The sequence below is a fragment of the Porites lutea genome, chromosome 9 (genome assembly GCF_958299795.1).
Source record: "Porites lutea chromosome 9, jaPorLute2.1, whole genome shotgun sequence".
NCBI lineage: Eukaryota > Metazoa > Cnidaria > Anthozoa > Scleractinia > Poritidae > Porites > Porites lutea.
In genome coordinates this window covers 13,499,827-13,522,500 of record NC_133209.1, presented here as the reverse complement: position 1 = coordinate 13,522,500, position 22,674 = coordinate 13,499,827, and the positions used below count along the sequence as shown (strand labels likewise).

Genomic DNA, 22,674 nt, shown 5'->3' with positions numbered 1-22,674 from the left:
TACAAACGACTTATTGACGAGATCAAGCAAAACTAACTACGAGAGAACGACTGGAGAACTGACAATTATTTGACAAACAATAGACGACTGTTTAACTGTGACAATAGACGGATCGAAACGCACCAATTACTGATTACGAGTCTTCATAGCCAATAACATCACGGCTTAACTGACAGACGACCAATAACATCGCGACGTAATTGACCAATCAGATCAATAACCAGAGTATAATAACATCAACTGACGTGATACAACTCACTTTGACTCTGAAGATGACTACCGCACAGGTTGTCGAAACGTCAGTCACTGTCAACAACAACAGTCCTATTCAGGACTATGTTCACCCGGACGATCAAACTCAACCTACTTTTGAAATGACTCCTGGGTTCAAACCTTTCGCCAAAATATAACTATAAAAAATAAATAGACCCAATTGCACAGGTAAATTCCTCATTAGAGAGCACAGAAGGCAACAATGTTACCTAGTGTTTATTCGTTTTTTCGAAGTTTCAGCTTGAATTGACCAGTATAACAACTCTTGATCTAACAATGCTGACTGTAACACTGAGAAAGGTGTAGCAGAATCACCAGCTCAGCAATAAAACCCCTTTGAGAACAACTCCAAGTTTCATTCATTAGCCAAACTCAACTGTGCTTTTAACTTTACCTTATTGTCAACCTTGATGGAGCCAGGGTGATGCATGTCCCAATATTAAGTAATTCAAAATGGTGCCGAAAATGCAGACATACTATGAAAAGAACTTGCTGAAAAGGTCAGCCTGAGTACCACTCGACAACCAAATAACACAGGAATCCAAAGATTATGAATTGTGTTCTCCTAATGTTGAATGCAATTATTACGGTTTTAGCCACTGGTACACTTCCCGTCTCTTATGCAAACAGGGCGCCACCATCAGTAATCTCAAATTTATTTCCCCAAAAGTAAAAAATGGTCATTCACATACTAAATATTTAGTTGGATCTCACTTTAATCAAATGAAACAGTCACGGGACAACACTCACCTTTGACCTGGATAAAAGTCCTTACAATGTTGAAAGTATTCACTTAAAAGTTGAGCAACATTTGGAGTTCTAGGAAGTTGTACAAGCTGAAAACAAAATCACTTCTACGTAAGTTTAGTCATAATGCTACACTTATTTATATACTTACTTATACCTAAAAAGTGATCATGGTCTCTAGAACAGAATAATTGCATACACCGTTCCATTGAGTTGCATGATGCTGAAAATAGATTGTACCTCAAAAATTATACAAGCATTAACAATATCTGAATAACTAGTAAAGATTTTGAATAATGAATGAATAAATATGTACATTACGTATACACCCAGAAATATCAAAATCAGGGAAGAAAATCTCATGGACAATAATTATTGTCACTTCAGTTCTTTACAAGTGCTATACCTTCTTTTTTCTTTTAATAAAGTAACAATCATCTTCAAGTTTAAGCTTCAGCTGGCTGGGAATTTCAATCTCAATTTTGGGGAGCTCTGGGCTTTCCACCTGCAAGAACAGTGCATCATAATAATAGCTACAGCTAGTATCAAAGATCAACTTTGTGTACAAATCACAAAAAATGCTCTGAAAATGATACACACCACTTACCACTTCTGAGACAGACTTGCTGTCAGGTTTGTTTACATCTGAATCTTTGCTTTCTGAGCCTTGTGTTACCCTTCTTTTCTTTTTTCTTGAGCTGTTAGTGAAGCAACAATAAAAAAGATTGGAATTCACACTAATACAGTGAACCCCGGTATAAACTCAAAATCCCCGCTAACTTGAACTAAGTTCCATTTCCCATGGCTTTCACCCCACTTTCCAGTCATTTTTACAAGGTTAACATGAACTAAGATAACTTGAATTACCTGCTATCTCGAACTAAATTTCCTTTCCCTTGGTCAGAAATTCACTGAAATTTACCCAAGGCAATAACTCGAATTCTGGTCCTTGATCAGATGTCATTCCATCAGCTCTTCTTATTGTATAGTCGATAAAAACACTAAAACTAACACTACAGCAATTTGATTTTCTTTGGTTCAATGAACAGATCACGTTTTATCACAGAAATACCTAATCATGTTATGGATAGTACAATTTCAGACAAACAAATTTTCAGGATTTTTCAAGGACAAATTACAGTTTTCAAGGACTAAGATTTATTTAATAAATCAGCATTCTTTAACCCCCTTTGATCACCCTATTGGCTAAAACATGTCATGGAGTCATTTATGATTTTTAGGGATCGTTCATTTTTTTAACAGGTAGAGGGGCTAGTGAGATTTGAGGGGGGGGGGGCCATGCCAAAAAATATGGCTTTAAAGGGGGGGTCAGGCAAAAAAATAATGGGTGTAAAGGGGGGGGGGAGTCACCAAATAAACTCTTTCAAGTTTTGCAGTGATGGCATCTGCGATAACACAAATGACCTACCAGAATGCCAAAAACCAGCATGTCTCATGTTCAGAAAGTTCTCTTGCCATTGATGGAACTTAAGCAATCACCAGTTACTTCAGGTAACATGTCTAGTGTTTAATAGTGTTACCTATTGTATAGCACAGCATTGATGTTTGAGTAGTGTAGTGGGTGTTGTATTATAAGTGCATTGGCAACGTTTGATAGTGTTTGCCTAGTGCTGTATATTGTTTAGCTTGTAATGATGTTTTGAGACTATTGCAGTATTAAAGTAATTTGCTGGTCCTTCAATCCCCAGGGAAGGCATAGACCATTTCAAAGTAATAGATCTAAAAATTCTGACATTAGACGTCAATGTTCCGCCACTTACCATACATTTGTACACTGGTCATAATTATTTTACATTAACAACGTGGTCATCCTCCCTTGGTATACCATCCAATACAGTAAATATTTTGTACATAAATACCTAAGTTTACTAGCTTTTCAGGATTCAAAATTGAAGTTTCTCTTGAGGTTCTCATTCTTATAAACAAACCCCTTATGGCCATTCAAAACTTCTATTTGATCTAACCTCAGCAACCAGAATTTAATTTTTTTTTCATTTTTTTTTTTGGGGGGGGAGGGGTCATCTCAATTATTTTGGAGTACAAGGGGACCATCCAAAAAAAATCTCTGATGAAGAGGGGGGGTCATCATATTCTTCAGGGGCTACCCATCAAACTCCACCAGCTCCCCCCGCCCCTTCTGCAACCCATAAGAAAATGAACGGGCAGTAACTTCTTTTACAGCCACAATTATTACTATTTTATACTACTTTCACAACAAGACTTTGCAAAATGACTGGGTATGACTTGCAATTGCATTTGAGGTACAGAAATAGTATTTGAAATAAAGAAACAGAAATAAAATATTGTTAATGTTTTTACATTACCTGTGAGTTTTACAGGCTCTTTACACCAAGGATGTACCAAATTTTCCTTGACAAAATAATCTAATTTTACAGAAAAAGGTGTCTGGCATACACAAGGTTGTGCATTTCAAGGACTTTTCAAGATGTAATAAAGAAATCAAGTACTTTTCAAGGACCTAAACCGAATTCAAGACTTTTTAAGACGACTAGTAAAATTCAAGACCTTTTCAAGATTGTATGAATCATGTATTAGGAACTCACAATGGCCTAATCTCCAGTTGACTTAATAAACTTAAAAGATAGAGCTTTGTGCCTGGTCATTAAAAGGTCAGAGTTCGATTCCCAGTCAAACCGGAAGTTTTTTTCTTTTTCAACCACTTAGGTTTGTTTAGAAGAAAAAAAAGATGTAAGCTATTTACAAAGTCAGTGAATTTCTGCTAAATATTTTCCCACAAACAGAAAATTTACAGTGTACTATACATACTGAGAGGAGTACACAGCTAAGTAATTTTGATTGGCTGTTTCAAAAAAGTGGGCACTAGACACTATATCATGCTCTCTTTTCTTATTGCTTTACCCAGCAGAATTTATTTACCAGGTGAAAAAAAAAAAGGCCGTGATCTCAGGTTACCACAGGAGGTATTCATTCATGAGAAATATTGTTATATCATGTCTTTTGGCCAGCCTCATTAGTTAAAACTACAGGCAGCTATAACAAAGCTATGTGTATCACTCATCATGAACTTACTTCAATGCTTGTTCATGGAGTCTAGCCATGAGTGACCTGTTGTTCTCTGAGTCCTTCAGAACTTGATCTTCTACAACCCAGCGATCCCAACTGAAAAAAGAATGAAACATGTTCACAGGCATCCAAAAGAGTTGTTACAATCTTTATATTACTTGGACTGATGATTTCCCCCTAAGAAACTATACAGTTTTGTAGCCCCATTACTTAACGGCTAGTGTGGTCTAAAAGGACTCCAGTCAAACCCCACTTCATGGACACCTGTTATTATGGACACCTCATTATTATGGACAGTTTGCTTTGTTCCTGGGAAAGGAAAGTTGAAATGATTGTTAATATAAAGGGGTGCACAGTAAAAATTTAATCAAAACTTTATATTTCTTTGACTTTTTCGCAGGTTAAAATATTATAAATGGACTTCTTATAAGCTGGCTTTTCTGATTATAATCAGTGAAGGATTGGTTGAGTCAATCTGGTTATTTCTGATGATTGATTATGAAATTTAGCCAATTCCCAGGACTAATGTCTTACAACACTGTTTTTGGGGCATTATGCTGTCAAAAGAAAACGGGTTCCACAATATGCTGTGGTTATCACTGAGCGATTCCAGAAAATATCCATGCTATACCACGGACAGCTTTTTGGAATTCCGTGTGCAAGGGAGGTTCTTTGAACTGAAAATCTGAAGGCATGGGGGGATACTTACGATTGGAATTCTGAGGGCATGGGGGGCTTTTCGACCTGGAATTTCCACAGGGACAGACAAGAGTGTATTCCTTGAAAACACTTATTTTATGGACTTTATCAGTTTGCAAATAAAGCATGAATTGACGACACTGCTAACAACCGCAGAAGCGGGATGTAAGAAGCCATAATTTATAATTTTTGAAGCTTGTGGGATTGGGAGCAACAGCTGACCCTGAAGACTCCAATTCAAGATAGTGGAAATGCAAATACACTCAAATGAGCTGGAATGTAGGCCCTCGTGAGTAATATCTTCCCGAGTGTATAAAGGTGTAAGTCAATAATATCCATGTATTTTATTAAATCTCAATGCAAAATCTCTTAGGCCCCAATCACATGGTCAGGGTGTTGTATTCATGCAGTTAAACCTCGATGTGCAGCCACCTCACGTAACCGATCACTTATCCAAAATGCCAAGCATTCCCAGTTAAAGCCTTATGGTTGCAACCTCTTGTTAATCAACCACCTCCTGTAAGTGACTGCGACCACTTTTTGAGGCTGATTTGCGCTTGTGTAGCTGTACCGATTTGGCCCCAAAAATGCAGTCACGAAGGACCTGGCGTCAAATTAGCATTTTTGTATAAATAGGCGTAATGTATTTTTAATTAGACTCGCCTTGCAATCAACCGGACACCTCCGTTGAAAGATAATGTAAAGAGCCGTGTTAAGATGTGTGGATTACCCAACAGAATTGTAAGTAGCATTTCTCTGCGAATATTTCAGCCTTTAAGTGCAATTTCATACTTAAAACGCAAATCTTTTATTTGCTTTGCAGTTTGACTGTTGCCGATTAAGTTACTGTTGGCAACCAGTTCAGAAATAAAGTGGTTATCTGTACATCGTTGTAGCCTTCAAATTTAAGTAACGCTTCGCTACGTAAGCACGAATCAGTGAAAAATTCTATTGGATCGAGGTTACACTATCAACTGCAGGACAGCATCGTGGTAAAACGACCGGCCTCCAAGAACAACTGACAGCGAAACAAGTGACCGACCGATCTTGGAATCATTACAGTCATTTAAATTCACGAGAGAAGCGCATCATTTTCCAGAACAACCGACTGCCATAAAGCGAGCGACTGACCATTCTAGAAAATATTTCAATTTACACCTTCACTTTGCAATGCCGCCGAAAGTTGATGTAAAAACCCTCACGGGAAAAATTAACAATGCCATTGGAATTCTTAATGAGTTGATGGAAGAATTTGAAGCGATTTTTGCAGTAAAACCGGGACTTGAAAGACTCGAAGCAGTGTTCAATTTACTGGAATCGAAGTACAGATCTGTTAAAAAGCAGCAAGAGACGATCTTAGACAAGTTAATCGAAGAAGGCGCTTCATCGGAGGATGAATTGGTGTTAACGAACCGAAAACTCGGGGACAAAGTCAAAGCTGATTTCCTCCAAATCACCTTGAAATTTGCAGCATATCAAAGCGAAAATGCTCTTCCGAAAGGTCCTGACCACACAGAAACCTTGAAAACAATGACCTCTGCAGTTGAGAAAATGGCTGTTGCGATAGGAACAAAACCTAGCAGCCTAGAGCGGTTGACAGTTCCGAACTGGGACGGAAGTCGAAGAACGTATCAAACATGGAAAAGGGAGTTTAGACACTGTATGGAAAAATATGGACAAGACAAGGACGAGCAACTTCAAAGATCCCGAAAAGCGATGCCCAAAGGCTTCTTCTGGACAGATCAAGTCAAGACCTGTAAAGGCATTAACCAAGCCTGGGAAATTCTTGAAACTGAATTCGCAAATGAGCGAAAACTTATGGACGAACTGTTAGCTGAAATGAATAATCTCAAACATGTTAAACGGGACTCTAAGTCACTCACGCGTTACGCCACGACGATTTCTGTATTTGTCAATGATATGGAAGACAATGGCTGCACCGTGTTGGAGGCGTCAGAAGCTCCGTTCTTCATGTCTCAGCTTTTATCAAAGCTCGATCAAAGAGACAACACAAACTTTGGAAGAGAGATGCAAAGAGCGGGAAAAGAAGAAAATGTGTCAAACCTCGTAACCTGGTTACATCAAGAGGCAACACTTCGCTCCAGAGGCAAACCAGACAATGAGAACGCCAACGAAAAGGAACGTACCTACCGAGGACCAACCTTTAGAAGAACAGAGAACCACGCTGCTAGCAATGATAGAACTCCTGATCAAGAAGCGTGCCCACTCGGTTGTGCGTGGAAACACCATTTGGCTGCCTGTCCGCTGTATCAAAGTTCAACTGTAAATCAAAGATGGGACGTAGTGAAACAGAGCAAAAGATGCCGCAAATGTCTTAGACCCCATCACATGAACGACTGTAAGAAGCCAGATGGTACTACCTGCGATAAATGCAAAAAGAACCATCACCGTTCTCTGCACAACGAGACCATCAATTCAAATCTAAGCCCAAACGCAGTGCCTTTCCGAATGCAAGATGTTCCTGCAGAAGGCAATACCAACTGTGCCGCTGACCACAAGAAAGATTTCAAAATCATCACTGGTTTATGTCCTGTTCAAAAGGTCAAAGTTATGGACTCAGGTGGAACACTTGTTGAAATGCTTGCGATGATAGATTCTGGATCAAACACAAGTCTGCTATCTAAAAACGCAGCTGAATGACTGGGAATAGCCGGGACAGCTACCCATCTTACTATGAACCTAGCAGGTGGAGAGAAGAGGTCTGAAACATCAGAAATCATTGAGATCACTCTTGCCTCGAGTATCGAAGAGGATATCAGAAAGACCCTGGAAGTATACACCATAAAGAGACCTTGTAGTGCCGTGAAGACGATCTCAAAGGGAACTATTGAACACTTCCCCCATCTCAAACCAATTGCGAACAAACTGCATCTTTCTGGTGGAACAATAGATCTTCTAATTGGTACAGATTTCGTCGATGCCTTCATCGACATTCATACCTTGTCCGGGGAACCAGGAGAGCCGATTGCCAAACGTAACTGTTTTGGTTGGTACGTTTTAGGACAAGTTAACAGTTCCAGGATACAGTCTGTTGAAGTCGGAACAGTGAGCATTGAAGACGACATTAAGAAACTACTTCATCAGGACACGCTGGGAGTTAAACCAACAGAGCTGTGCACATGTAGTGAGAACGCGCTATGAGAAAACAAGTTCGTCAAATCTCTGTCTAATTCAACCACATTGGTAGATGGAAGAATCCAAGTAAGAATGCCTTGGAACCAGAATGGACCCCCCAAACGTAGCAATTATGACATCGCCTTCAAACGAATGCAGTCTGCCGAGAAATCGTTCCAGAGAAAAGAATGTTTCGCAATCGTAAATGACGAGGTACAAAAGCTGTTAGAACAAGATTTGGTAATGAAAGTTCCTACGGAAGAACTTGATCACGGTCAACCCGAATGGTATCTGCCATTGCAAGCAGTCTTCACACCAGAGAGAACCACTAAGGTCCGCCTTGTTTTCGATGCATCTTCAAAAGGCCACGACGGTCTTTCCCTTAACGATCACCTTGAAAAAGGACCTAATTACATTAACAGTCTTCCCAATGTACTTATGGCCTGGCGATGGAACGAAGTGGCTTACTCGGGTGATATCTGAAAAATGTTTAATCAAGTCCTAGTGCACCCTGATGATCAAGTCTTTCACAGATTCTTGTGGAGAAGCGACGAAAGTGAAACGCCCTCAGTCTTCTAGTGGCTAAGGTTAAATTTTGGTAACAAGCCAGCACCAGACATCGCCACGAATGCCATTAATTACCTAGCTCAAGTCTCACAAGTCAAATTTCCAGACGCAGCCCAGGAACTTCAAGATCACGCATACGTGGACGATATCGCAGGCTCAAAAAGCAACTTGACAGAAGCCAAGAAAATAATCAAAGAAATTGACACCGTCCTTGGAAAAGGTCAGTTTCAAATTAAGGTGTGGCATTCCAACTGCTCAGAAATTGACCAGTCTAGTGGTGAGAGATTTACAGATCTGCTTGGCCACAAATGGGATAAAGAAGAAGACAAATTTACCTTCAAGAAAGAAAACGTGGTTGGCCTACTGGAGGGCTTCTCCAAAAGAAGCTGTCTGAAGTTTCTCGCTCAACTCTGGGATCCTATCGGACTTGTTTCACCCGTTACTATCAAGTTCAGAATTGACTTGCAGGGATTATGGAGTTCAGGTTACAGCTGGGACGACATCCTTCCCGAGAGTATTCAGCAAACATGGTAAGAGAATGTCCAGTCCATAAATGATCTCCTGTCATTTCAGTTTGACCACAAGCTAAAACCAAACAACGCAGTGGGCGTGCCTCAAATTCACGGATTCTCCGATGGTGGTGAGCAGGCTTTTGGTGCGGTCATCTTCCTACGGTGGAAACTTGCTGGCGGAGACTATCGTTGTGTTCCAGTCACGATAAAGGCTTTCGTCGCACCTCTGAAGAAGAAGAGCATCCCGAGATTAGAACTGTTGGGCTGTTTAGCACTTGCACACATGTACGTTACATGTGTAAAAGCATTGGAGTTCGCAAAAGCCCAGGACTGGGAAAGATTCTTCTGGATCGATTCATCAACCGTTTTGTCCTAGATCAGAACACCACTACGGAAAAGGCCTCTCAACCAGCTCATGGGACAGATTCCAAACCTAAGGGTAGCAGCTGGCTTCCCGGCATTCTCAAACACTGCTATGGACATGTTTGGGCCAGTACAGATCAAGCTCGGCCGCAAAACTCTGAAAGAGGCACAAGTGATCATCTTCGGTTGTGCATGACATCACGTGCGATTCATCTTGAGCTGGTCACCGATAAAACTTGAGACGCATTCTTAATGGCCTTTCGACGGTTTGCCTGCCTACGCGGACACCCTAATGTTTGCTGGTCAGACCCTGGTACAAATTTCGTGGGTGCCCAAGGTTACCTAAAGGAAATCACGCACAACTGGGATATTCCTGGGGTAAAGAGTGTCCTCTCTGATAAATTTAGCTGCGAGCTCAGATGGGAATGGAATACACCACATGCGAGTCACCAAAACGGAGTTGTTGAAACCCTAATTAAGTCAGTCAGACAAGCATTTAACGCCACTTGCAAGAACCAAGCCTACTCCGAGGAACAATGGAGAACAATTTTGTCAGAAATCACCTACATGGTCAACGGACGACCGCTGTACCCCAGTTCCGACGATATCTGGGAGGCCCCACCGATCACTCCAAACGACCTACTTCTAGGCCACTACAATCCACCACCACAACCAGAACCAGAGGAAAGAACCAATCCGCGACAATTACTCAGGAGCACCCAAAACAGAGTTGCTGATTTCTGGAGGAGCTGGATGAAGTATTACGCCCCAAACTTGTTACCAAGGAACAAGTGGTTTCGCGTGCGAGATAACACCCAGATCGGTGATCTTGTATTGGAGCTGGATCCCAAACACAAAAGATGTGAATGGAAAGTGGCGCGTATTGTAGGCACATATCCTGGAAACGATGGACTTGTCTGAAAAGTGAATCGAATCAAGACAAGAGACGGAGAGTACGACAGACCTATTCACAAACTGTGTTTGATTGCGACAAAGGAAGAGCTCAATGCAGGACTACTCTAGTTTAAATTAATTCAAGAACAATGAACAATTGCATGATTCTCCGGTCTTAAATGACAAATCGTTGCTCAATTAGAGCTACTGTAAGCTCTTAATTTCCGCACTCGGGTGGAGTGATTTGCGCTTGTGTAGCTGTACCGATTTGGCCCCAAAAATGCAGTCACGAAGGACCTGGCGACGAATTAGCATTTTTGCATAAATAGGCGTAATGTATTTTTAATTAGACTCGCCTTGCAATCAACCGGACACAACCGTTGAAAGATAATGTAAAGAGCTGTGTTAAGATGTGTGGATTACCCAACAGAATTGTAAGTAGCATTTCGCTGCGAATATTTCAGCCTTTAAGTGCAATTTCATACTTAAAACGCAAATCTTTCATTTGCTTTGCAGTTTGACTATTGCCGATTAAGTTACCGTTGGCAACCAGTTCAGAAATTAAGTGGTTATCTGTACATCTTTGTAGCCTTCAAATTTAAGTAACGCTTCGCTACGTAAGCGCGAATCAGGGGCTGATGGTTTTATGATAATTTTCTTTTGTTTTCACCCTTGTAAGCAACCACTAAAAATATTTGCTGTGTGTACTATGATGCTTACAAAACTTTTAGTGTCAACATGGAACAACACATATTGTAACTTATACCCCTCAACTTAGAAATTGCGTGCATTAAACAAGCATCAATCCATAAAGTAGATGAGTCTGACCTCTTCTCGGAAGAAACCATTTGTGATTTGATTCTCGTAAGCAACCACCTCCCATAAGTGACCATTAATAAATTCTTTGCATTTTGAGTGGTTGCTTACAGGAGGTTTGAGTGTATTTCCTGAATATTTGTTGACAATTCATGTTGAGACCAACTGAATCCCCCTCCTGACAAGTTTTGAGATGCAGTGACATGTTAAAAATAATTCAAACTTTGTCCCAACATCATCTCAAAGTTAATTTTACTTGTTCTTTAAATGTTTGAGACATTGCGAGGCTTAAGGTCCAACTGTGCAGTTGTTCCTACTAGGCACAGCAGCGCTAAAGCTGAAGCTGGTTTGTTTTATGGGAAAGCTCAGGAGCCTAAAAAGCTACCTGCATTATGGGAATATTAAGTCTCTTTACACGAATATGTATTTCTGATATCTACCTTCTGTTCCAGCCATTAAAGTGGATAAAATATTCTGGGACTTTCTTTCCTTTGTCATCTTTAGTGATATCAACTTCCAAAACCTAAAAAAGGAAGAACACAACACAAACAACCAAGCAATTCGCATGACATCAACAGACTTCATTAACACAGCAATAATAGTTGTCTAATTGTCACAAATTGAAATCTAATTGACACTTGAGTTTCATTGGTGAACCGTTTCATAATTCACTTTATCATGCTATTTGAATGCAACATTCCTCATTCAGAACAGGTTAACACAATTCGATCCAAGTTAATGTTCTTAAAAAATTGGCGTATCATGATTCTAAGGGTTCAAATATTGAGGATATCGGGTCCATGTGACAGCCAAATTAATTATTATAATTTCTCTTTCTTGTCAGGCAGACTGTGTAAACATGCACTCGTTCTGAAAGCATAAAACTTCGACAGAAAAGAAACATAATGTCGCATAAAACTTCACCTTTGATTCGTAAAGGACTCTGGCCTTATTTGGGTCCGGTTCGTAGCAAAGAACCTTTTCTCCGACCACATATTTCGGCAAAGGATTGCTTCTGGTCTCGCGACCTGTCGCCATCTTTGCATGTTTTTGGTTTTCAGTAAGCCGTACATGAATCCTTGTTTAACAGCTGATTGCAATGATCGCAGGCGACCGAAGCAGGCGTGAGCATGTGACAAAAAGTTCCCGGTTTCTTTGGAATATGTTCAAAAAGTAAGCAATTATATTGTGTTTCTTTTGTTTATCCTATACAATTGTCTAGATAAAAATTGTTTTTCCTTCCCTCCTCTTTGGTTATACTACAAACGAGTCCAATTTTCTCTTAGGAAAACCCCTTGGTCACATGAAGTTTTAAAGTCACTTGGGATTTGCATGTTTTCAAGAATAATCACGCGTTAGTTTATGGTTTATCACAGATTATAAGAAATTCTTCCGCCTTTTTTTTGACGGAAAGCCACTTTTAAGTGCAAGCCTAATTCAAATACTCGATCTATTTTGTTATTTTGCCGTTAACTGATTTTTCTTACTAAGAGTGTGAATATTTATAGAAATTAACTTTTACTTGGCAAGTTCCATGTAAAATATTTTGTTGACGAGTTGTGGTGTGTTTAAACTGGTTTAAACCAATCTCTCGCACTATGGCCTTGAGTGAAATTTCGCTGAAAAGGACTATATTGGAATTTGTCTCATGAAAAACATTTTCTTCTTTGTGATATATTTCTTTCACGTTTTTTTTTTTTTATCCACCAGATTTCAGGCTGGGGAAGCTGTCTCGGGAGTAAGTCAAGTAAAGTCATCTGTTCAGCGGGCAATAAAGGCCAAACTTGTTGAGCAGTTTCCTCCCATAGAAGATTTCATGGCAGAAATACTTCCTAAAAAAGAGTCTTTAGTGGTGGTGAAATGGTAAGTCCATTGTGGGTCTTCCCTATTTTTAATTTTTATTTTATATCTATTTATGAGAAAGGCCAATAATTGTTGTTTTAAATAAGTTACATTATGAAACGCCGGGGTTACTGACACCCTGTCCACTAAAATACACTTTCAAAAGTATGTGTTTTCATTGTCATTGAAAACAGATTGATCAATTCGCATCCACAGTACCATTTTGATGCATTTTTGACTGTCCAAACTAAAACATTAAAAAGGGTTAGATCTGCATGTGTGATGTAAGTCAAACTCTATGCACATGCTCGAGTATGCCCAAGTTCAACCCCGGGGGGGGGGGGGGGGGAGTACTTTAGGAATTTCTGGGTGGGGATGAGCCGCTGGGACCCTGGAACCCTTAACCTATACCAGAGCTAGTTCAGCTGAATTTTGCTACCCTATACTAGATTAAACTCCCCAAATCCCCCTATCCTAGAGTAGCTGTTTCCCTTGTCTAGATAAAATCTTCAACCAACTGATCAGTTTCCTGAAAAATGATACCCTATTCTAGACCCAAACGCTCTGATTTATATACCCTATCCTAGAGTGAACTGCCTGAAAACCATACCCTTCAGAGCGGTACATGTGGTATATATGACATCATTGTTTTCGGTCTGATGTGTTTTCTACTGTTTTTGGCTGTCAAAACTAATACAATTGTTTGCATTTTCAAATTGATGCATTTTTTATGAAAACATTAAGCATATTAGTGCAGATGGGAGGCCTTAATGCATCAAAATGTATGTGTTTTCAAACGAAAGTGAATTAGTGTGGTCAGGGCAGCTAATTGCCAACGAGCAAGCCAAGCAAAGACAGTCGGCTTGCGAGGCGGCCAGCTTAATGCCACGCGAAATATTGCAGCAGGCAGAAAAATTCTTGATTGTGCTGTGAAAAGTGTAATGTAAGGTAAATTCCCTGGGGATTTTAGTGGCGTTAGATTTCACGTGTAGTTTCACGTGACTTTTGATGACCTTTGTTGTAAACAAACAAACCTTGAAAGTTCGGACAATGTTCTGTGCCACACTACTGTAGTTGTAAGAACTACAACTCGCTATTTCAAGTTTGCACTAACCAATAAAATTTATTGCTGTTTGAAACTCGACAAGTTTAAGGTTCAAAAATGTCTAAGCAGAAGAATAAGAGCAATTTTAAGGCCAAGAGCATGCCCGAAATGTAGGAACGAGTAGTGCTTGTGGTGGATTTTCTCGGCTCAGCAGCTAAAATTAATGGTTTTATAAACATTGGAACTAAAACCGGTGATGTAGGCAAATTCTTTTTCTTTCATTGGCACTTAGGGAAAGCTACAACTAGTTATAGTGGGCCAGCTAGTAATAGTTAAGAAATATAAGGTTGTTTTGTCATTAGCATTTAATTCAGCATTCCATGTAGAGAGAAGCATTTGCTGGATTCCCTTACTTACTTAGGCCGGGATTCATCCTGAGCCATGCTAACAAAATATTTCCACATGACCTGATGGAGCATTGCATCTCTTATTTCTTTGGTATTGTCCAGTCCAGTGTCAGCCTTGATGTTTTCAATGTATGTAGTTCTTGGTCTGCCTCGCTTTGGGTGACCATGCTGGGGCTCCCAAAGCAGCACTTTTGAAGTAGTCTCCTCATTGTGATGAGCACAATGGCCAGCTTATCTTAATCTTTGTGCAGGAAAATTGTTTTACTGACTCTTGGGAGGCTCCCATGTAGTTCATGGTTGTTCATATGTTGTTGCCAGTGCACATTCAGGGACGTTCACACTATTCATTGATACTTCTCCAGCTTCCTTGTCAGGGTCCACGTTTCCCTTCCATAGAGTAAGACAGTCTCCACAGTTGCTTGAAATAGTCTGATCTTTGTGGTTTGTGGCAGCTTTGAGGTCCATACGTTTCTCATTTTGTTGTAAGCTACCTAAACTGAAGCCTTTCTGAACTTGTAGTCATGTTCTGAGTCACTGATCCATGAACCCAGGTACTTAAAGTTCTCAAGAGGTTCAATTACTTTGTCGCCTCGTTCTTTGAGCCCAGCTGATGGTTAAAAAACATCTATTTTGTCTTCTTTGCATTTGGTAGAAGACCAACATTGACTTATAATTCTTCAACATTTCTGAGTAGCTCTTGCTCTTGTTGAAACTGACCACTAAAAAGAGCACTGTTGTCTGCAAATTTCAGATTCAGTGACTTTTTCGGCCTAAACTCTGTGACCTTGTCTTTGCTTAATTGTTAGTCCAAGGCTCTCCTCCTGTCCATCAATAGCCTCCCGGACTACATCGTCCAATACTATTATCAACAAGTAAGGGGCAAGAGTATCTCCTTGTAGCATACCTGTGGTGATTTTGAAGAATTCAGTTTCTGCACCGTCAGGGGAAAGGAGATTACATTTTTGTACATGTAGCTTGTGTTTCCTTATGGGTTATACCAATTGCATCCACCAGTCACTTGGGGATGCCATAGGCCTTGAGAATCTGAAGCATCTTTCTCCTGTTCATAGAATCAAAGGCATTTCTGAAGTCAATGAATGTATTTACTGCCAGCAAGTTTCTGGCTCTGATCCCTTCATTAATTTTTCTAATAGTGTCAGGATTTGTGCCATGGTGGACCTACCAGTGTTGAACCTGGATTGTTAGAAGTAGTGGGTTGAAGAAGGACTGAATGTAATAATTATTTTGATATCATTCTGTTGACAACTTTGAGTATTCTTTTATGTATATTCTTTTATATACAGAGAAACTTATTTCCCTGTAGCTTGGCCAACATAATAACAATATCTTATATTGTCACTTGTATTGTAAAAAATGTTGTTCTTGCTTGGTAGTACAAAGGACGTGTGTTATGTCTTCTTTGGAGCACTTCTTTGTCATCATCTGAGCCAAGCAAAGGTCTAACCATTTGCTAGGCAAGGGCAGAACCCTCTAGTTACTCAGTTATTATAAGACCCTAAATATTGGTCTAGAGAATCAAACCTGTGACTTCCCTCTCTGCAGACCAGTCCCCGGTTGTTCAAAAGGTGGATACCACTATCCACTGGATAGCGCCATTGGTTCGCTTAATACTTATCTATTGGATAGTGATTGATCCAGTGGATAGCAACATTGGCTCGATCCAACTTTTGAACAACTGGGGCCAGCACTCTACCAACTGAACAAAGGCAGCTGCAGTTAAAATAAATTGCAAGGCAGGGCTCGACGTTGCGACCTGTGGGGTCGCCAATGCGACCAGCTTTTACTCAGTGGCGACTAAATTTTCACGCCTGGTCGCCAACCTGGCCACCAAGATAGGTGACTTTCTTCTTTGGGTAAACGTACACTAATGATAATCTGTTATCCTTTACAAAACTAACGGATAGCTAACGGTTTTGCTAACGCTCTAACGTTTTGCCCAAACACTCTAACGGTTTGTCTAAACATTTTAACGATCTGTCTAAACGCTTTAACGATTTCTTTCAACACTCTAATCTACGTTTACTTGAAAGAGGATTGTGAAATGAATGAATTTGACGAAAGACTTATCGACTTTCGGGCAAATCGATCGTAATTCTCAACAGATCGTCCCGTGTTTCTCCGGGAATGACTTTTAGCGCATCAATATTTAAAACAATTTCTTTTTGCCCAACATGTATCTCGATTGCGGACTCGGTAGCAGATTAGTCTGATAAAAGCTAAAGCTTATCGAAGCTAATCGAGAACGAACAGCGCTTACTCAAACTTCGCAATTCTTGTAAACAACTTTACGCAAATTTCTGTTGAGCGTGGCGACCCAAATAAAAGCTCTGCCGTATTTTATTGACTTCTAATGAAGTACCGTTGAACTCATGCTGTTTGTCTAACAGACTTCTCGCGAAATCAACTTCATTGCCCGAAAACATTAGCGACGTTTCCTTTCTGGAGACTTTCGATCACGTGTTAGGCAACCGCGAAATAGATGAAGTTTCACCGATGTTCATTTCTGAATGTGCAAATACATGGGACGCAAAACAAATTTTGCAGATTTTGTTCTTTAATATCCCAAATAAGTTTTTTTAAGATTCCTTAAGTTTGTTTTTCTTAATGTGTATTCCATTTCCTGAACCTTAAGTTTGAATACCTTATAATATATAATCTTTGGCGACTAGAATACTTGTTCTGGCGACCAAAAATGAAAACATGGGGGCCTGTTGGCCCCAAGATTTTTTTCTGAAAGTCGAGCACTGCAAGGGGATCCCAAAGTTCTTGTTTTAGATAAAGAGCTAATAAACATATCAATATATGGGAAAGAGATACACGTAGGAAAAAAGTCAATCCTAAAACTTAGCCTACGTAGCTACATCTCTTTACTTGCACATGTCTGAACTCGTGCACAAATTGAATATATAAAAAAATAGAGTAATTCTGCTTTCTGAATCGTAAAAACAGTTTTGTACTGATTTCTTCCTTTATGCCTAAAAAATAACTCAGGTACGGGCCAGACATTGAACTTTTCATAAGGCAAACCAAATTGTGATTTGGGTCAACCTTAATTGAGTTCGGTTCTGCAGAGTCAAATGTTGAACTTAACTAAGCATTGAACTAAGTTCAAAGGAAAAAACATGACGCGAAACAGCTTCATTTGTAGGAATCCCACTTCATTGAAATTTGCTAACATAACAGACAGCTTTCTTTGTCCTGGTAAATGAATCTTACAGTTTTTTTTTTAACAAATGGCTTGATACAGACATACAAACTGTACAGATAGACAGCACACTTTAACATGTACCCTTTGATGTTTTTATGCTTCATAATTTGAGATAGCACTCACACTGTAGAGGGCACTTTTTTCTTTCACAAAACCTTGAACCTTTCATGACTGCTCATGTTGTAGCCTCAGTCGGCTGACTTTGAAGGACTGATAAGAATCAATACAAGTTGACTGCACATGATCAACTGTAAAAAATGTTTTTGTGATGAGGATAAAGTTTATCAATCAAATAAATATTTTACAGTATCATGCAAATTTTAAATTTATTCATGGAGTTCGTTCATCTCTTGAGATATGCATAATATTTGTCCCCAAAGTATGAAGTTGAACATACAGTGTAACTGAGATGATCTAAATTTATTGAATTTAAATATGAACTCATTTCGCTCAGTTTGTTTTGTCACCTGAAAAGTTTGATATTCGGGCTGGGTTTAAAAATACAGGTTTTTCATTGGAAAGTTTAATTATTAAAATTTTTATTATTTTTTATCCTTTTTCGTAGCCATGAACACATTGAAATATTATCAATCAATCAAGAAATTCTATTCTTCCGACAAAGAGAGGGGGATTATTTACCATCACTGAGACTTCTTCATAAATGTAAGTGACTTGAAAAGAAATCATAATATTATTCATCTTTTTGGTCTATTGTAAAGCTATGTCCAAACAGAGGCAACAACTACCAACTTTGTTGGCTAGCAGTGTCAGGAGTTGTTGTGTCCATTTGCAGGTAGCTAAAATTTTCGCTGGTTTTAAACTTTGTGCCACAACTCTGGTTGTTTTGAATTGTCAAAAATAGTTAATTAAGATAATTTAGGTTATGGCTTACCTGTAAACCTAAACATCAATAGGACTTTGTTTATTGTATGCTCTTATCTATGTGAACCTTTGCATTTAGCAGTCATTTTAATGTATCGTGCAAATCAGCGTTAACCCTCCCTCCCTACCTGGGAGGTTTAAACTTGTTCTGGCTCATTTGCTTAATTTTTGTCAATAATAAAGATTAGAATTTTTGCCCCATCCCATTTTCAAGTCTTTTCTAAGTTTTAAGTATTAATTCCAACAGCACACAACAACATGCAACAGGGTGTGCAAAAGGATGTAACATGTAACAGTTTACAATGTTGGAAGTTGTTTGCCAACAATGTTGCATCTGTTTGCACTGGCTTAAGGCAGTATTAAAAATTGCTGGCCTGCATCGACCTTTTCCATGGCTTTTTCAATTTTTGGGAAGCTTTTGTACATATACTTATGACGTAATTAATCATTTGACATAAGATGAATAAACTCAAAGCCATGCCAAAGGAATCTTCAAATCATTATTATTAAATGTTGTCATCCAGAAGATGTAACAGGGCCTAAAAAGTATTGTGTGAGACTAGTGGTAGAAATCTCAAGGCCTCTTTCACAAATTCTTAACTTCTACCAATGCTACAATCGCTGTGGGCATTTTGAGGAATCATTATATGTTTGTGTATATAGTTGGAATTGTGACCCAGACATACTGATCTCCCAACAGTTGCAGCCTAAAATGTCTTTAAGAAATTAAACTTAAGTGGATTAGTGCTAACCAGTCTTTGAGCAAGTGGTCCATTTTGTTTCGGCAGTTTTTTGTTACAGTACAGTCATGTAACTGTAACACAAGGGAATCATAAATGACCACTTACATTGTATTCAAAGCATCAAGCTTTATGGTTGGAACGTTTTGTAAATAGCTACCTCTTGTTAGCTTCAGATCCCATAGATTTGTGTATCTAACATTACATTTTATTCACTTTATTTTAGATCCTTTAATCCTGCCTCAGCAGCAAGTTGACAAGGGTGCGATCAAATTTCTTTTAAGTGGTGCTAATGTAATGTGCAGAGGACTAACAAGTCCAGGTGCTAAACTAGCTGACTTACCCAAAGGAACTGTAGTTGTATCCTTGCTTGCCACCAATATAGTAGTAACAAGAAAAAAAGTCAGTTGAAATATGAATGTAACCCTAATTAGGGTTGGTGATGTGTAATAGGCCTTGGTGCAACCAGGAAATAATTGTTAAGCTCTTACCAATTTTATTGGAGCACAGTCTTGGTTGTCTGACAATGATTTGTACTTCTACAGTGTCACCAGTTGATGGTATTTAAACTTTATCCATTGACCTGATTGGTCAATTCGGTTCTGATCTGATTGACTGTCTATAAGTTACCAGTCAGCTGTTATTTTTATATCTGTAACTGTATTGTAAGTCAAATTTGTCAATTTTTGTTTAGTCAGATTGGCGTTGCTTAATTTCGTTGCAAGTCGTTTGTAAGGCGCTGTGTGTAAGCTTTATTTTTAGCTATTTTTAAGGGAAAGTTCCGTACCGTTCCACAGACAGTAATTAAAGCACTTATGGAATGGAAAGTTAGCCTTTTTCTTGGTACGAAAAAAGCGTATTCTTCTTACGATTCTCGGACTGATGACTGTCCTTCACATAATTAACATCGGACGGAAAAAATCCGGATCAATGTTTGTGTTTGGAGACACAGGGGCCGTCAAGGAATCAACTTTAATTCGAATGAAATAAAATAAAGCAGGAAAAATGGATGGAAAAATAAGTTACCAAATTGTACAACCTAACTGTTAAGGCCTAGACTTTAATCCAAAGAAAGGAAATTAAGTGACTCAAGACGCTCATTAACTTATAAACAAAAAAGTATCTAGGGCAACGGCAGCCAAAGATGACTCATCCGGTACCAGATGGGATCTGCTGTTCACGGGTTACAGTATAAAAGCCTTCCGGTGGAAAATGACGCTAAAATTTGATCATTTTATGGGCGAGCTTTTCCTATCAGAACTGGAAAAAAGGAAAGTTCGCAACTGACTCTTAAATGACACTCTTACTCCACAATTCACATAATTTGATCTCGTTTAAGAAGCTGAGGGGCCTAGGTTGTATTTTTTCCAGATTCCAGTGAGAACAGTGTCCCAGACCTAGCCATTACAGATTCTATAAGGTAGGGATAGTTTCGCAGAGCGCATGCGATCGTCAAAAGGGAGGCCACATTACTGAATTGCCCAGGAAGAAAGCATAAATTATTACTTTTAAGCGACGTTTCTGTTTTCGTCGTAATCTATTTTACTGTTTCTTAGAACAGTTACCCCACACACCGGACAACAAGAATATTCGTGTGCACTACCGCGAAAAGAAATAGTGTCCAGCATTGTGGTTGATGACATCACCATTTCTAATCACTCGTTTGTGTTCAGTCAGTTGTACTCGATTTAACGAATTTTTGGGAAAACAAGCAAAATGTTCGTTATAGGGAGGAATAGTTAATGATTAATTTTCAACGCCCAGCATTTCCGGATCTGAACAATTTCTGTGATAAACATTTGTATACGAAGCTATTGTCTTAGTTCAGAGGAAATCAGAGCTGTAGAAGAGGCAAACAAAACTGCTTAAAGCTACTTTACACATGAATTTTGTCCTCGTTGGTCTGTTTTGCATTCATCTTTAGCTATCTTTCGGTCACATGTTGACATTTATTCGTTATATCGAGGTATATTTTACGTGTGCGTTTCTGGATTGTGTTCGTTATAACGAGGATTTCGTTAAAACAAGTTTCCACTGTGGCACGAAACACGATTTCTTTACTTACCCCTCCCCTCCTCCTTCTGAGATTTCCCCGCGAGGAATAATTTCATCTCTGCTATACTACTCAGGACGACATGAAACAATTGTTTACCACAAAGACAGGTAGGAAGAGACAGATCCGGAGAAGCGATGACATTTAGTACCAACAGAGCCTCTCAGCTTTGTCTTTAAATAAGAGGCAAAAAAGAGGCTCTAACATAATCGTGCAATTCCATTGTAGTCGCCCCAACCCCAACGTTTGGGCTAGTTTTCCAGCTGGGTCTGCTGTGTAAACGTCGGCAAGAACCGAAACGCCCGTTATTCTTTGAAAGATTTTGATCCGCTTTATTGATATGTTTGACAACGCGCATTGTTCCTGTCAAAATTTTACAAACATTGAGGCAGCTATTGGAGGACGAATACCATGACAAGTAGAATAAGCATTGACGTCGTTACGTTGCTACGAGAACTCCGGTGTCAATATATGAGAATGATCAAACCGATTTTTCAACTTACAGCTGTGGTAACCGTGTTACTCTAATAGCACGTAGCTTGCGTTCAAAATTGGGAGGTGCTGCCCCAGAAAAAAACAGAGCCACTTCAAGCCAACATTTATTAACTGAAATGTTGCATACGTGTGCAAGTGTGGGTACAATGCAAATTGTTGAAAAGTTGATTCTTCGCACAAGCTTGTGCCAAGATCCCCCTGAATACGACGATATTCCAGAAAGGCCTGTACAGTAATAAGGATTTATTCATGGCTCAAAGGGTAGTAGTGTTAAGCTTATATCTAAAATAAACATAGTTACCTTAACATTCTCCTCAGGCAATAACTGCTGAGGGAAAACAACATGCAGTAGCCATCGGAAAAATGACAATGTCGTCAGAAGAAATGTAAGTATTTCACAACGATCACGATCATAACGCATGTCAACAGTGAAAGCTGAAGGTGGGTGGCTGAAGAGAATGCGGAGCCTTTGCCTCATAAAAGACCACACGTCACCTTTATTGTTCGTGTGATCATGTTTTGCAAGTTTTTGAGGCAGTTTCAAAGCTCAGCCAGTGCAACTGAAACGAAAGTAGGCATTGAATTAAATTTTATTTTTTCTCTTCGACAGACGTGAAACCAACAAAGGCATTGGCATTGAAGTAATTCATTTCTTAAATGATGGCCTTTGGCAAATGAAGCAACTCGAGAAGTAATAATATAAATGGCAAAAAAAAACAGAGTTTCTACAAATTTGAATGGTGCTGGACAACCCTGAGAGATGGTGACATCTTGGTATGATGGACGGACTTGACAGTCAATAAGAGGGTGTTATGTTTCGGCCTTTTGAAGGACGCTACTCCGCTCAAAAAAGGAGAAGAATGGACTTCACAACGAACTTTATTACAAATAAATTAAAATATTTTATCA

The 22,674-nt window shown here is 39.2% G+C and overlaps 2 protein-coding genes across 3 annotated transcripts in view; one reads left to right on the top strand and one right to left on the bottom strand.

The window, feature by feature from the left end:
- LOC140947354 (MSL complex subunit 3-like) overlaps nt 1–12,151 on the bottom strand; it is a 17,895-nt gene extending 5,744 nt beyond the window's left edge. The window contains exons 1-6 of one of the 2 annotated variants that reach the window (XM_073396425.1): nt 11,997–12,151; nt 11,513–11,595; nt 4,093–4,182; nt 1,628–1,718; nt 1,427–1,525; nt 1,024–1,109 (exon numbers count right to left, since the gene is read on the bottom strand). In XM_073396425.1, the coding sequence (XP_073252526.1) occupies nt 1,024–1,109; nt 1,427–1,525; nt 1,628–1,718; nt 4,093–4,182; nt 11,513–11,595; nt 11,997–12,110 (563 nt within the window). In that variant the 5' untranslated portion in view covers nt 12,111–12,151. The remainder of the gene's footprint in view (nt 1–1,023; nt 1,110–1,426; nt 1,526–1,627; nt 1,719–4,092; nt 4,183–11,512; nt 11,596–11,996) is intronic. The other variant, XM_073396426.1, reaches the window with a different exon arrangement.
- Nucleotides 12,145–22,674, top strand: LOC140947358 (malignant T-cell-amplified sequence 1-like). The gene is made up of 6 exons (XM_073396432.1): nt 12,145–12,245; nt 12,783–12,935; nt 18,161–18,258; nt 19,444–19,577; nt 22,084–22,151; nt 22,376–22,674. The coding sequence occupies exons 1-6, from the start codon at nt 12,172–12,174 to the stop codon at nt 22,458–22,460; spliced, it is 612 nt and encodes a 203-aa protein (XP_073252533.1). The 5' UTR covers nt 12,145–12,171; the 3' UTR covers nt 22,461–22,674.